The sequence below is a fragment of the Muntiacus reevesi genome, chromosome 3 (genome assembly GCF_963930625.1).
Source record: "Muntiacus reevesi chromosome 3, mMunRee1.1, whole genome shotgun sequence".
In the NCBI taxonomy this organism is placed as follows: Eukaryota; Metazoa; Chordata; class Mammalia; order Artiodactyla; family Cervidae; genus Muntiacus; species Muntiacus reevesi.
Window position 1 is genome coordinate 100,058,159 of NC_089251.1, and position 16,694 is coordinate 100,074,852.

Consider the following 16,694-nt stretch of genomic DNA (forward strand, 5'->3'; position numbering starts at 1 on the left):
TTGAGTGCCATATCATTTTGATTTTTATTCTAGTCAGAGTTAGTTGATTCCCCCCCCCCCATTTTACCTATTGCTTGCAGCGTTTGATTTTCACACTTACTTTGTATAGTGTGCATGTGTGCTAACTTGCTTTAGTCATGTCTGACTCTTCTCGACCCTCTAGACTGTGGCCCACCAGGCTGCCATGTCCATGGGATTCTCCAGGCAAGAATACTGGAGTGGGTTGCCATGCCCTCCTCCACGGGATCTTCCTGACCCAGGGATCAAACCCACGTCCCTTATGTCTCCTGCGTTGGCAGGGGGTTCTTTGTCACTAGCGCCACCTGAAGCCCAACTTTGTACAGCAAGAATTACAAAAATGTTTATGCCCTTTGACCCCTAATACAGTGATCCTGATGCCCTCTTTTTCATAGTCAGTATTTTGTAACGCCCCCTTTTCTATCCTGAAATGAAGTCATGGGTAATATCTATCTAGAGATATGATTTCAAGAATTCAAGACAATACTTCAAAGAAGCAAAAGGAATGTGAAATAAGAATAACTATATAGGAAGACACAGGCTTCCCTGGTAGCTCAGCTGGTAAAGAATCTGCCTACAATGCAGGAGACCCCAGTTCGATTCCTGAGTAAGGAAGATCTGCTGGAGAAGGGATAGGCTACCCACTCCAGTATTCTTTGGCTTTGCTGCTGGCTCCACTGGTAAAGAATCCACCTGCAATGCAGGAGACCTGAGTTCAATCCCTGGGTTGGGAAGACCCCCTGGAGAAGGGAATGGCTACCCACTCCAGTATTCTGGCCTGAAGAATTCCATGGACTATACAGTCCATGGGGCTGCAAAGAGTCAGACACGACTAAGCAACTTTCAAATGTATTTATAGTAAGACATGGGCTTCCCAGGTGGTTCAGTGGGTAAAGAATCCATCTGCAATGCAGGAGAGTTGGGTTCACCTGGAGAAGGGAATGGCAACCCAGTGCAGTATTCTTGCCTGAAAAATCCCATGGACAGAGTAGCCTGGTGGACTACAGTCCATGAGATCACAAAGAGTCTGACACCACTGAGCACAAAAGTTTGCTGGAAGCTGCTGGACCTTATCTTGCTGCAGCAGTTAAAAACACTCTGGTGTTGGTTATATTGTTTGTTATATTTTTCACAAATGACTGACGAATGATTTATACTACGTGCAGGTTGTGGTTCGGGAACTGCTGGCTCAGTACACCAAGCAGTATGAAGAAAGACCAGTCTCCAGCTTGCTCCGAAACTGGGTGGAATCGGGGAGTGACAGGCTGAGAACCAGGTGTGTGATCACTCAGGCTGCCACCATCCTTGACCTGGAGTCTTATTCTTGAGCCTGACTGTACAGGCCTTGTACAATTCACACTTGTTTAAATGTAAAATACTGATACAAATAAATAAATAAAATAGATAATCAACAAGAACAGGAAACTCTGCTCAATACTCAATACTCTGTAATAAGCTATACGGGGAAAGAATCTGGAAAAGAATAGACATAACTAAACCACTTTGCTGAACACCTGAAAATAAGACAACATTGTACGTCAATTATGTGCGTGTTTGCTCAGTCGTGTCTGACTCTGCAACCGCATGGAATGTCGCCCACCAGGCTCCTCTGTCCATGAAGTTTCCCAGTCCAGAATACTGGAGCGGGTTGCCATTCCTGCTCCAGGGGATATTCCCAACCCATGGGTTGAACCCATATCTTCTGTGTTTAAAAAAATACTGGTATATGGAAACATATATATGAATATGTAATTTCAGTACTCGTGTACCCAGAATCCAACTTAAGGACCAGAAGACTGCTAATTCTGCTCCTCCTACATGTGTTCCTTCTTTCTAGCATGTCCACTGTTGCAAGGACTTTACAGGTTTTTGTTATTTCCATATCACAGATGAGGAAACAGGCACAGAGGTTAAGTAATTTTTTTTTTTTTAACGCTTCACGAATTTGCGTGTCATCCTTGCGCAGGGGCCATGCTAATCTTCTCTGTATCGTTCCAATTTTAGTATATGTGCTGCCGAAGCGAGCACAGAGGTTAAGTATTTTGCCCAAGATTACATGCCAGTGGGTGACAAAGCTAGAATTTGAATCCAGATAGTTGGGCTCCAGGATTCATGCTTTGGGTTGTTTTCACTGATTTTTCATATTATCTATAAGCTTGATAAATAAGGTGTAAATGTGTGTGGTATTCTGTAGCTTCCTGTTTTCACTCAATACTTTCTTAGGTTCATCCAAGTTATTATGTGTGGCTGAAGAGCTTCTGTCTCTGCTCATAATATTTCATCATGTGTCTGTGCTAGAAGTTACTTATGCCTTCTAATCTCCAGTATCAGTGGATATTTGGGTTGTATTTTTGATATCTTGCACAACACTCTTATGAAAAATCTTGTACATGTTTTCTGGAGAACGTGGGCAAAAATTTCTACAGGGCTTTCAAATTTAGTTGCCATGACTCAGAGTGAGAAATAGGTTTTACGTCACCATGGACACCCACACACCCATAGAGTTCCTCCCCACCACAGACACACATGAAACAAACATGCCATGAAACAATACTTATCCTATTGCTCGTAATGTCCTCTGATGTTTTTTAATTTTGTTTTTTGAAAATACTGATCTCAATCATTTAAACTGATTTCATGTGCTGTTTTAGCGATTTTCAATCTGTTGCCCGAAAAAACACTCCTTAATAGCGTATATTACCCAGGTGTGAAATTGCTGTGTCGTTGGTATGCCAGTGTTGAACTTTACTAGATCATGCCGCTTTATTTTTCAAAGTGACTGCATACATTTTTTTTTATCCCCACCAACAGCCTGTGTCTTATGAAACCAACACTTGGCATTGTCAGATTTAATTTTTGTCAGTATAAGAAAAAGATCTCTCACTGTGGCTTTTTAAAAATTTTATTTTGTTTTTAATTGGAGAATAATTACTTGACAGCATTGTGATGGTTTCTGCTGTACATCAACATGAATCAGCCACAGACATAGATATGGTATCTCCTTCTTAAACCGCTCCCCGCCACCCTCCTCCCCATCCCACCCCTCTGGGGTGTCACAGAGCACCAGCTTTGGACTGCCTGTGTCCCGCAGCAAACTCCCACTGGCTGTATACTTTCCACCTGGTAATGTGTATGTTTCAATGCTATTCTCTCAAATCGTCCCACCTTCTTTCTCCCTGACTGTGTGCAAGTCTGTTCTCTCTGTCTCCTCTTGGCTGCTGCCCTGTAGATACGGTCATCAGTGCCATCCTTCTAGATTCCGTATACATATATGGGTTAATATACAATATCTGTCTTTCTCTTTCTGACTTACTTCAGAGTATGATAGGCTCTAGGTTTGTCCACCTCATTAGAATCTAGTCAGATATTTACTTTTATTTCTTTATTTGGCTTCACCAGGTCTTATTTGCAGCACGCAGGATCTTTAGTTGGGGCATTTGGGATCTAGTTCCCTGGCTCAGGATTGAACCCGAGCCTTCTGCGTTGAAAGCACAGAGTCTTAGCCGCTGAACCACCAGGGAAGTCCCTCACTCTGGCTTTAAAATTGCATTTTTCTTCTTCTTATTCTAGTTGAGCATGCTTTCACATTCTCTTTACCATTTGTATTTCTTCTTATGCAAAATGCTTGTCATGCATTTTGTCAGTTTTTCTGTTTTTGTTTTATTTGGTCTTAGTCGGTATTGATTTTTAGATGTTATAGCTGTCTTCTCCAAGTTTGTGGCTTATCTTAGGTTTTCTTTATGATGTCTTTGAATAACATAAATTCTTCAATTACAGTTGAATTTTCAATCTTTTCTTTTATATCCCACATTTCCTGTATCTTGTCAACTTTGTGATTGTGAAATATATATGTTTTAATATTATTGAAAGTTTGAGAATTTCACCTTTCACCTTGAATTCTTAAACCCATTAGAAATTTCTGTCTGTGGTGTGAGGAAGGGATTTAATTTCATTTTTTTTCTCATGTGGGGATTGTCAGTTTTTCCAGACCCATTTTCTGAATTCACTGCCTTTCCCTAGTGATCTAGAATGCCCCCGCTGGCATTTATTAAACTTTTATGTATGTGGAAGTTCATTTGTTCCCAGTCTGCCTGTGTGTTCTTTTTTAAGTTGGTTAGTGAGTTTGGCTGCTCCGGGTCTCACTGAAGCATGCAGGATCTTTTTGGTTGCGAGTGCAGACTCTTAGTTGGGGCACGCGGGATCTAGTTCTCTGACCAGGGGTCCGATCCGGGCCCCCTGCATTGGGAGCGTGGAGTCATAGCCGCTAGACCACCAGAGAAGTCCCTGTTTGTATATTCTGAATCTAACAAAACACTGTCTCAATTCCACTAGATTTATAGCAGTGTAATAGTATTATGTGGCACATATTACATATGATACTATTATATCTAAAATATAATTGAGAATTGTGGCGGCTATTCTGGGTCTTTTGTACATCCTTACAAGTGTGAGAGTAAGTTTGTCAAGTTCCTCCAAAAAAAAAAAAGAAAGAAAGTAAAGACGGTACATACAGCAAAAGGACAAATATTATACAGTTGCACTTATATGTGGTATTATCTGCAGTAGTCAAGTTCATAGAGACAGAAAGTAGAATAGTGGGACTTCCCTGTGGTCCAGTGGTTAAGACCTTCCAATACAGGGGGTGAGGGTTTGCTCTCTAGTTGGGAAGCTAAGACCCCACCTGCCTAGCAACCATAAAATCCAAACATAAAACAGAAGCAGTATTGTAATAAACTCAATGAAGACGTTCAAAAAGGACCTACATTAAGGAAAAAAAAAATCTTAAAAAAGAAGAAAGTAGAATAGTGGTTACCAGGGGCTAGTAGGAGGAGGAAATGGGAGATAGTGTTCACTGGCTACAGAATTTCAGTTTGGGAAAATGAAAAAGATTTGAAGGTGAATAATAGTATTGGTTGCATGATAATGTGAATGTACTTAATGCCGCTGAACTATACCCTTAAAAATGGTTAAGGTGGCAGATTTTATTTTATGCTTATTTTACCACAATTTAAAAAAAATCTACTGGAATTTTCTTTGGAAGTTTATTAAATCTATAGATTTGCAGAAAAATTGACATGCTTGTAAAACTGAACTTCCTCTCAAAGATTTTAATCTCCCAAGTGTCTTCCAGAGTTATATATATATGTGAGTGTGTGTGTGTGTGTATTCTTTCAAACATAGTACAACTTTGGACAGATTTATTACTGGGTACTTTATAATTTTGTTGTTGCCATAAAAAGAACATTTTTTAAATTATGTTTTTTTTGTTCTTGATTTACTATACACACAGCTGACTTTTGTATATAAACCTGACCATAAAAAATGTCATTTAAATGTGCTGATAGATTCTTTGGATTTCCATAGACAGTCTTACCATCTGCAAATAGTAAATTTTATTCCTTCTTTTCTAGTTATTGCTTCTTTTATTTGTTTTCGTGAGAAGGTGTCCTAGTCCTGATTTTTAAAAGAATTAGTTTGATATTTCACTATTAAGAATGCATTTGCTAAAAAAAAAAAAAAAAAAAAAAGAATGCATTTGCTAAATAGGCATACTTTTTGATAGGCATACTTTACCTCCTAAGGAAGCTCCATTTACTGTTGTTTTTAACATTTTTATCATTATTTGATGATGAATTTTATGCAAATGATTTTTTGTCTATTAAATTATCTTATGTTATTTTTTCTTAACCTGTTTTGATAAATAATACTGTGTGCTTAAGAAACACTCAGTGTTGACATACTGTATTATTATTTTTATATTTTCCTGGGTTTGACTTGTTAGTATTATTTTTAGGGTTTTTGTGTACTTATTAGCTTATTGTTTTCCTTTCTCGTACTTCCCTGATTGGATTTATATCAAGTTTTCCTGGTCACAGAAGTTATTTTGGGAGTAGTTTCTTATTCTGTAGAAGAATCTGAAAAGTTATTTGAAAACTATCTGGGTTTGGGTGATATTTAAACAACTGATTCAATTAGTCTAATAGTTTTAAGACCATTAGGGCTTTCTCTTCTGCCAGTTTTGGTAAATGATATTTTTCTAGGAATTTATCTGCTTGATTTCATATTTACTGGTATAAGGTTTATCATGTTGCTGTTGTTTAGTCTGTCAGTCACATCCAACTCTTTGCACATGAACTGTAGCCCACCACACTCCTCTGTCCATAGGGCGGTCTGGGCAAGAATCCTGGGGGAAGTTGCCATTTCCTTCTCCAATAAGGTTTATCATACTGCTCTCTAATTATCCTTTTAACTTCTGCTAGATCAATAGTTCAGTTTAGTTCAGTTCAGTTGCTCAGTTGTGTCTGACTCTTTGCGACCCCATGGACTGCAGCACGCCAGGCCTCCCTGTCCATCACCAAGTCCTGGAGCTTGCTCAAACTCATGTCCATTGAGTTGGTGATGCCATCCAACCATCTCATCCTCTGTCATCCCCTTCTCCCACCTTCACTGTTTCCCAGCATCAGGGTCTTTTTCAGATGAGTCAGTTCTTCACATGAGGTGGCTAAAGTATTGGAGTTTCAGCTTCAGCATCAGTCCTTCCAATGAACACCCAGGACTGATCTCCTTTAGGATGGACTGGTTGGATCTCCTTGCAGTACAAGGAACTCTCAAGAGTCTTCTCCAGCACCACAGTTCAAAAGCATCAGTTCTTCTGCGATCAGTCTTCTTCATAGTCTAGCTCTCAGATCCATACATGACTACTGGAAAAACCATAGCCTTGACTAGACAGACCTTTATGGACTAAGTAATGTCTTTGCTTTTTAATATGCTGTCTAGGTTGGTCATAACTTTCCTTCCAAGGAGCAAGCATCTTTTAGTTTCATGGCTTGCAGTCACCATCTGCAGTGATTTTGGAGCCCCCCAAAATAAAGTCTGTCACTGTTTCCATTATTTCCCCGTCTATTTGCCATGAAGTGTTGGGACCAGATGCCATGATCTTAGTGTTCTGAATATTGAGTTTTAAGCCAGCTTTTTCACTCTCTTCTTTCACTTTCATCAAGAGGCTCTTTAGATCTGTAGTTAGGTCCCAGTTTTCATTCCTAAAATTATTTCTTGTGTTTTTTTTCTTTCCTTTATTGTTATTGCTTAATCTCACCAAATGTTTGTCTAATTTATTATTTTTTTCAAATGACCAGCTTTTCCCTTTGTTGATCCTCTGTCATACCTCTGCTTTCACTTCATTGATTCATGCTCATAAGTGTATTATCTTCTTTGTCCTACTTCTGAGGAGCTTATTGTGCTTTTTTCTTTTGTGTATTTTATAAATTATCATTTTTATTTGGAGGAAGACTTTGGTCTTCATAGCCCAAATGAGCTAATTTTCAAGCAACTATTCATTAAAAAGTATAATCTTACAATTCTGATGAGAGACATGGGAAACACAATAAATAGATAATATGAGACTTTTTGGGCTTTCCAGGTGGTGCTAGTGGTAAAGAATCCACCTGCCAATGCAGGAGATGTAAGAGACTTGTGTTCAATCCTGGAGGAGGTCATGGAAACCCACTCCAGTATTCTTGCCTGGAGAATCCCATGGATAGACGAGCCTGGCAGGCTGCAACCACGGGGTTGCAAAGAGTCAGACAGTACTGAAGCGACTTAGCAGGCAGGCACACACACCTGAGACTTTTCACTGGTTGACATGAATCTGTCCCTTTTCTCTTGTTTTGTAAACTACTGCTCACATTCCTGTTTATTCAAACTGTAGGCTGTCTTAAAGCTGGAAATAGCAGCTCCCATATCTGAAGATTGTTTCACTTAAATCTCCCTCTGTTTGGGGTGTTTTAAAAAATCTTTTAATTTTATATAATTTTCTTTGATTTTATTTCAATTTGTACACTCTACAAAGCTAGTAAGTCTTTTTAACATTTCTATGGGCTTCCCAGTTGGTGCTAGTGGTAAAGAATCTACCTGCCAATGCAGGAGATGCAGGTTCGATCTCTGGGTCAGGAAGATGCCCTGGAGGAGGAAATGGCAACCCACTCCAGTATTCTTGCCTGGAGAATCCCATGGACAGAGGAGCCTGGTGGGCTATAGCCCATGGGGCCACAGAGTCAGACACGACTGCGGCTGAGAACACAGCCCTGAATGGGCATTTTATAGGGCTGATAGTTTCCCTCACAATTTATTAGCTGGAAAATTTACAACATATAAGAAGTTGAAAGAACAGTACAATTCTCATCAGAACCAGTTCCATCCATTCAGGAAGCAAGTTCCCCAACTACCTACATACCATCTGCCCCTCCATTTCTCTTCCAGATAGCAGAGCAGGGCTGTTTCCATCATTTCAAAAGAAAAACAGATTCTCACCCATATGCAAATCTATATTCCTAGCAAATCTTCCAAGATAGACTTGAGATGTGCCAAAGGCAGTATTCCAAGTGTAAATGTTTGGAAAGTTCTAGTCCATTTATTTTTGTCTCAGTTGTTAACCTCCAAAACAGTACACTCCTCTCTCCCACACATCCAGGTTTTACTGATTCAGCCTGGCTGCATTTTTCTCCTTATGTCCCCAAACCTTACTCACTCTCATTTTTATGTATATTAAGAAAAGCCTTTGTCATCCAACACATCTCCATGCACAGACATTGTACTGGGCACTTCTTCAGGTGTTGACGATACAGCAGTGACCTTGGGTTCTCAGCTTTCATGCAGGTAAAGCAGTTGGATGGCAGTCATACTGATGACTCACAAGAGAAGTGAGCAGATGGGAACACAAGGAAATCCCTGAAATCCCTCCAAGTAGGCGACCATTTGTATGCACTCCCAGAGGCTACCCTTCATTTGGGCTGTGGGAGGAGTCAATCATGGCACTGGAAAGACTCCATGAGATTAGGTGAGGAGGGCAGGGCTTGGCTCTGATTGGGGCTGAACCTCGTTCTGCAAGCAGCTCCGTTCCGCCCTTTCTCATGCCAGTGAGTGCTGCCTGCCACCGGAGCCCTCACCGCTCTCACCGACCCATGGATCCCTAGGCGGGTGTGGAGGTGGAGGAAAATCAAGTTTCCACACTGTACTTGAATGTTGTGTCATTTATATTATGACCATTTTCAGATACTCAGGAGAATTGAAATAATTTTAGGGAACATTCATATACCCACCATAGAATCAACATGTGACTGTGCTGACTATACCACATATATATCCATGTCTCAAGCCCTCAATCCATCCTTCAGTTCACCTTTTTTTCTCTGATGCATTTCAAAGTAAACTACAGACATTAGCATACTTCTAAATAATTTGGAATGGACATTATTAACTAAATTTCAGTATTTGGTGACAGTTTTTTCTGCTTAGGCAGAAGTTACATGGGGCGTCCCTGGTGGCTCAGCAGTAAAAAATCTGCCTGCAGTGCAGGAGACCCAGGTGCAATCCCTGGGTCAGGAGGGTCCCCTGGAGAAAGGAATGGCTGCCCACTCAGTAATCTTGCCTGGAAAATTCCATGGACAGAGGAGCCTGGTGGGCTATAGGCCATGGGGTCACAAAGAGTTGGACACAACTGAGCGACTAACACTTTCATTTTTTCACTTTCATACTAAGGTTTGTTTTCCATTCTGTTTAAAATTTTTTTTCAAACTTCTATGTTGAGGGATAATTAGCAAAAATTGTGTATATATGTGAGCTGTGGGTTTGTCATATGTGTAGCCTTTGTTATGTTGAGGTTTGTTCCCTCTGTACCCACTTTGTTGAGAGTTTTTATCATAATTTTGAATTTTGTCAGAAGCCTTTTTTGCATCTACTGAGATGATCAGATGATTTTTATTCTTCAGTTTGTTACTGTGGTGAATCACACTGGTTTGTGGATGTTGAACCATCCTTGCATTCCTGGGATAAATCCCACTTGATCATGGTGTATGATCTTTTTGGTGTATTGTTTTGTTTTATTTTCTTAATATTTTATTGAGAATTTTTGGATCTATGTTCATCAGTCTGTAACTTTCTTTTTGTGTGTGATATCTTTATTGACTTTGGTATCAGGCTAATTCTGGCATTCTAGAATGAGTTCAGAAGTTTTCTTTTTTCTTTAATTTTTTTGGGATAGTTTGAGAAAGATAGGTGTTACTTCTTCAGATGTTTGGTAGAGTTCACCCATGATGCCATCTGGCCCTGGACTTTTATTTATTGGGAGATCTTTACTTTTTTTAATGATTCAATTTTATTGCAAGTAATTACTCAGCTCATATTTTCTATTTCTTCTTCATTTGGTCTTCAAAGATGATATGTTTCTAGGAACTTATTTATTTTGTCTGGGTTGTCAGTTTTATTGGTGTGTAATTGTTCATATTATTTTCCTTTCTCTTGACAGAGAGACACCTGGGATGTTAATTTTTCACTCCTCTGAGTAGAACTTCTGTGAATACATTTGTATACAAGTGTTTTCATGAATTTGTTTTATTTTTCTAAGGCAAATAGTAAGAATGGAATGGCTGAGTCATAGGTTATGTGTGTTTAGTTTATGAGGAACTGAGAACTTTTTCCACCTGGGAAGCCCATTTATAATAACTGTAAATGGAGTATAACCTTTAAAAATTGTGAAGCATTATACTGGATAACTGTAATATATACTATTATACATCAACTATGCTTCAATTAAAATATATCTTTTAGGGATTTCCCTGATGGTCCAATGGTTATTACTCTGTGCTACCAATGCAGGAGGCAAGGGTTTAATCCCTGATTGGAGAACTAAGATCCCACATGTAGTGAGGTGTGGCCAAAATAAAAGGTTAAATTAAAAAACAAAAGATTTAAAAAATACTAAGTGGAAAAAGCAGTAAACCAAATTATCTTTATTTTTTTAAATAAATTTATTTATTTTAATTGGAGGCTAATTACTTTACAGTATTATAGTGGTTTTGCCATACATTGACATGAATCTGCCATGGGTGTACATGTGTTCCCCATCCTGAACCCCCCTCCCACCTCCCTCCTCATCCCATTCCTCAGGGTCATCCCAGTGCACCAGCCTCGAGCACCCTGTCTCATGCATGGAACCTGCACTGCCGATCTGTTTCACATATGATAATATACATGTTTCAGTGCTATTCTCCCAAGTCATCCCACCCTCACTCTCTCCCACAGAGTCCAAAAGACTGTTCCATACATCTGTGTCTCTTTTGCTGTCTCGCATATAGGGTTATCTTTCTAAATACCATCTTTCTAAATTCCATATATATGCGTTAGTATACTCTATTGGTGTTTTCCTTTCTGGCTTACTTCACTCTGTATAATAGGCTCCAGTTTCATCCATCTTATCTTTACATCGAAAGGATGACCACGTAGAATAACTTGATCCAGGCATTCATTGACAAAATTACTAATAAAAGGCACAAAATACAGCAAGTGACAGATCAAGGAGATAATTATGTGTACTCACACTCTCTGTTGGGAAGAAATTCTTTTTGAAAAAACAAATCCCATCTATTTCTTTCAAATTGAAATACTCTGGTGATGACAAAATAATAATGATGGTCACTGTGCTTTTTTTTTCCAGTTTCCTGGCATTTAACACGGACACAGTTGGTAATCTCACCTTTCTTTTGAAAGCAGTGCATTTTCGTGAAAGGATTCTTCAGCGGAGTTTGGTGGCCCGAATTTATTATAAGGTAAAGATACATTGTGTTATATTACTATTTTTCCTTTTGACATGTTCGTAAGGCATATTCTTGCTGGTGAAAGTGTTAGTCCCTCAGTCGGGTCCGACTCTTTGTGACCCAATGGACTGTGGCCCGCCAGACTCCTCTGTCCATGGGATTTCCCAGGCAAGAATACTGGAGTGGGGAGCGATTCCCTTCTCCAAGGGATCTTCCCATCCCTGCCAAATGTAATAGAGGATGAGTCAGCAAGTCGGGCACAACTGAAGTGACTTAGCACACATGCAGCAATAATTACAAGCTTCTGGAAACGGCTAGAATTTCTATAAGCCGTTTTGCATGACAGCATTGCTTACTGTGGGGGCCCTGATGCTACTGTGTGTCATCTTTAGAATGGGAGTTGATGAGTAGAGTGATTTTTAACCCTTACTGAAACTGAAGCATCATTGTCTGTCTGTAATAACATTATTTTCAGGGGGGAGGGGGAAAATGCATCAGGCACATGTGGAAATTAACCATTGGGTTCACCTGAGATGCACTCTATTTCCTACTAAAGTGCCCATGATGTTCTGAAAAAACATAAAACCTTGCATCAGCGTTGATAGAAATCTAGAGTTAGTTTCCACCAAGTGTGGTGCCAATGGAGTTACTGGAGGAAACCCCTACCCCCACCCCAGCAATATCTGTTTCATCTCCTAATTCCAACATGGAATAGACAAGAAGACCCTAAGAGAAGGCTTTATCTACTTTCTGCCCAGATTTAGAGACTCAGGACTACCGTAACCTGAAATCAGACCTCTGCTCTCCCTCTGCAAAGGAATTAGGTTCCAAGAGGACCAGAACTGGTTCCCATGAAACTTCCCCGCAGCTTCAGTTCGTCTCTTTTAATATGAATACCAAGATCACATCTCCCAGGACAACATCACCAAAGACAACACAGAGTGGGAGGAGGATGCATGCCACATTGGGGGATGGGTATTCTCTTAGGAAGTGCTCTTCAGCAGAGGAGCCCTGGAGCAGAAGTGGTCCAGATCCACTCAGGGAACAAGACAGACTGATGAGTGCCCACTGGGAGCTGGACCAAGTTTGTGCAAATTGGTCCATCCTCCGGGTGTGGGTCTGAGGTGAAGCCCTGGCAGATGCCAAGGGCATATTCAGGTGGGTTTAAGTCACTCCACATTCCCTGCCCTTATCAAACATGGTGCCAGCCAAAATAAGAGGAGGATGCCATCAAGACACTCTAGAGGCACTAGTGAGCAGAACAATGGAGAAAATGTAACCTATGAATGAGCTTTCCAAGACTGTAGAAGTAGAGGATAAAGATCAGGAGATGATACTCAACAGAGTGAAAATAGTCAAAATGCAACCTACAGAGAAGAAATATTCCTGAAAATTCTGGAACAAAGGAGCAGATATAATAATCAACACAGAAGAAAAGTATTTTCCCTAGTGTAAAAATAAATCAAAATTTTAGTGGAAAAAAATACCCATACCTGAGGATAGCTTGCAGTTCTATAGTGAAGAGAATATCATTTAAGCAACCAGACAGAAAATAATAGTTTATCAATAAATTAAAAAAAGACAAGACTAGCTTCAATTCTTATTCACCAGCTCCAAATGGACTAAGACTTCCTCCTAGAAAGAGGAAACCTCATGATCTAAGCATACCATTCCAAGCCAGATTTAATCCATGAGTATTATATGCAGAGTACATCATGAGAAATGCTGGGCTGGAAGAAGCACAAGCTGGAATCAAGATTGCCGGGAGAAATATCAATAACCTCAGATATGCAGATGACACCACCCTTATGGCAGAAAGTGAAGAAGAATTAAAGAGCCTCTTGAGGAAAGTGAAAGAGGAGAGTGAAAAAGTTGACTTAAAGCTGAACATTCAGAAAACTAAGATCACGGCATCCGGTCCCATCACTTCATGGGAAATAGAAGGGGAAACAGTGACTGACTATTTTTCTGGGCTCCAAAATCACTGCAGATGATGATTGCAGCCATGAAATTAAAAGATGCTTACTCCTTGGAAGGAAAGTTATGACCAACCTAGACAGCATATTAAAAAGCAGAGACATTACTTTGTCAACAAAGGTCCGTCTAGTCAAGGCTATGGTTTTTCCCATAATCATGTATGGATGTGAGAGTTGGACTGTGAAGAAAGCTGAACAACGAAGAATTGATGCTTTTGAACTGTGGTGTTGGAGAAGATTCCTGAGAGTCCCTTGGACAGCAAGGAGATCCAACCAGTCCATCCTAAAGGAGATCAGTCCTGGGTGTTCATTGGAAGGATTGATGTTGAAGCTGAAACTCCAATACTTTGGTCACCTGATGCAAACACAATGTTGTAAAGCAATTATCCTCCAATTAAAAAATTTAAAACATTTTAAGCATCTATAAAAGAATTGGTGGTCCCTGTGGATCAGCCAACTAATAATTATGTGTTTTGAAATAGTTAGTTAAACAGAGTTGGATAGTTTTATATATTTTATTTTATTATTAGTAGAGTTAAATAAACAACATAGTTGTTGTTGTTGTTTAGTCACTAAGTCATGTCCAACTCTTTTGTGATGCTGTGGACCTTAGCCTGCCCAGCTCTTCTGACCATGGGTTTCCCAGGCAGGAAAGCATACTGGAATGGGTTGCCATCTTCTTCTCCAGGGGATCTTTCTGACCCAAGGATTGAGCCCATGTCTCCTGCATTTCCTGCATGGGCAGGTGGATTCTTTACCACTGACCCACCTTAGTTTTCCTCAAATGCACATTTTATTTTGGAGACCCTTGGCCCACACACATTAGACAATCCATCTCCCTCTTAGTCTGGGATGAGTGCTGAGGGTTCGTAGTTCACAGTCAGAGTTAGGGAGTCAAGACCCCGGGTCCTCCCAAAAGACCTGTCAGTGAAGGGGACCCAAAGCTGGTGCTCTGTCACAACCTAGAGGGGTGGGATGGGGAGGGACATGGAGGGGACATATACATACCTATGGCCGATTCATGTTGATGTATCAGTATTGTTAAGTAATTTTGCTCTAATTAAAAAAAAGAGAGACCTACCCTCTGATCATTTCTTTCCTTCCTTGGTGCAGCCAGAATTTAGCTCCAAATGGGCCCAGGCAGTGTCCTTCTGTGCTCTGGTAACCGTGGAGGGAGCCCAGCTCCAGAGCTCCCCTTGGAAGCCCCACTCCTCCAGTTTTCTAAAATCACCTTGCAAGCATTGTTCATCGAGGTCACTGCATCATTTCCCCGTTAGTGGGGCAGGGAGAAGACAATAAACTTGTCACCTTGAGAATGGTTTATTAAGGGCTTCTTCCATTCTGTGGGCTCCCTGCTGGCTCAGCTGGTAAAGAGTCTGCCTGCAGTGCAGGAGACCCAGATTCAATCCCTGGTTGGGAAGAGCCTCTGGAGGAAGGCATGGCGACCCACTCCAGTATTCTTGCCTGGAGAATCCCATGGACAGAGGAGCCTGGTGGGCTACAGTCCATGGGGTTGCAAAGAGTCGGAATCGACTGAACGGCTAACACTTTCAGACATTTCATAAAAGAAAAACCTAAAGGAGACAAATGCATACCCTCAGTGATCAGTATGTATAACAGATGACTGCTGAATTTCATATGTTTATAACAAAAATTGGGCAGGTAGAGGGATGGTAATTCAGGTGGGATGAGAATCCTTCTGGTTAACCAGTGGGTTAATCCTTCTGTCATCACCTGTAATACTCCTCTACTGCACTGGCAGTTTTTCCATTTCAGAGTGTGTGGAAATCAGCTAGGAATGAGTGATTTTAAAAATCTGATTTATGATGCCCTCCTTCCCACTGCAAGGCTGAGTCAAAAGGAAAAGAGAAGTGGTTGGTATCATCAAGTAAAGACCATGAATCATCCTCAAAATCCAGGGGCTGTCATCTAAGTTGGGAACAACTACCCTAAGTTATTTTTCCTTATTTGGAATTTGAGATTTTGTTGGAAAAGAGTTTTGGGGGTTTGAAATAAGGTTTCGAGTGATGTAACTTTGTAGACCTTTCTGTGTATTTCATTCATTTATTTATTCAGCTGCGCCAGGTCTCTGTTGCAGCGCACGGGGCCTTTAGTTGCAGCGTATGAACTCTTAGTTGTGGCATGTGGGATCTCGTTCCTTGACCAGGGATGGAACCCTGCATTGGGAGCATGGAGTCTCCGTCACTGGACCGCCTGGGGGGTCCCTAGAGCTTTCTGACGTCACCCACTGTTTTTATTGTTGTGGTTGGTGCAACCTGACTGCTCTGTGTGTGTGTGACTTTAACGTTCTTTAGATCTTCAAAATATAATGAAATCATAGTGCCACTGAAGGCTATCTTTCTAATAGGTGATGCCAACTATTTGTTATACTTTTAGACTAACAGGTTCTTTGCCCAGGTCACAAGGTTGGCGTTTAGAACCTTGTCTGAGTTTCTGTCTGTGGAAAATGCAAGCTGTCCGTGTCGGTGATTGGATGGCCCACCCATGGCGTGTGCTGGAGGTCAAGCTGCCACAGTCTCCTCAGCCACAGGTCTTCAGGAACTTCATCCAGTGTTAGTCGCTTAGTCATGTCTGACTCTTTGCCACCCCGTATGGACTCTATAGCCTGTCAGGCTCCTCAGTCCATGGAATTCTCCAGGCAAGAATACTGGAGAGGGTTGCCATGCCCTTCTCCAGAGGATCTTCCCGACCCAGGGACCGAACCACCTCTCCTGGCAGGCGGATTCTTCGTTGGCAGGTGGGCTCAGTGATATCTGATAAATCAGGGAGGATCCAGGGATAGCTGATAAATCAGAGAGGAGCTGGAAAATACCACTGTCACCAAAAAAGTAAAGTGTTACTCACTCAGCTGTGTCTAACTCTTTGTGATCCTATGGACTTGTAGCCACCAGGGTCTTCTGTCCATTAGATTTCCCAGACAAGAATTCTGAAGTGGGTTGCCATGACCTTCTCCAGTGGATCTTCCCCACCCAGGGATCAAACCCAGATCTCCCGCATGGCAGACAGATTCTTTATCATCAGAGCCACCATGGTTGCTGAACCCAGAAAGAAAGTCTGATCTTCTTTGCTTGTACTTCTCTGGGAGTTT

General features: G+C 40.9%; 1 protein-coding gene and 1 non-coding gene across 2 annotated transcripts in view; one reads left to right on the top strand and one right to left on the bottom strand.

Moving 5' to 3' along the window:
- ACOXL (acyl-CoA oxidase like) overlaps positions 1-16,694 on the top strand; it is a 346,768-nt gene that overhangs the window by 236,179 nt on the left and 93,895 nt on the right. Inside the window, exons 13-14 of the mRNA XM_065928874.1 lie at positions 1,185-1,294; positions 11,510-11,621. Of these exons, the coding sequence (XP_065784946.1) occupies positions 1,185-1,294; positions 11,510-11,621 (222 nt within the window). The remainder of the gene's footprint in view (positions 1-1,184; positions 1,295-11,509; positions 11,622-16,694) is intronic.
- On the bottom strand, positions 1,940-2,046 carry LOC136165656 (U6 spliceosomal RNA). Its single transcript, XR_010662660.1, has one exon. It is a non-coding gene; the product is annotated as a U6 spliceosomal RNA (small nuclear RNA).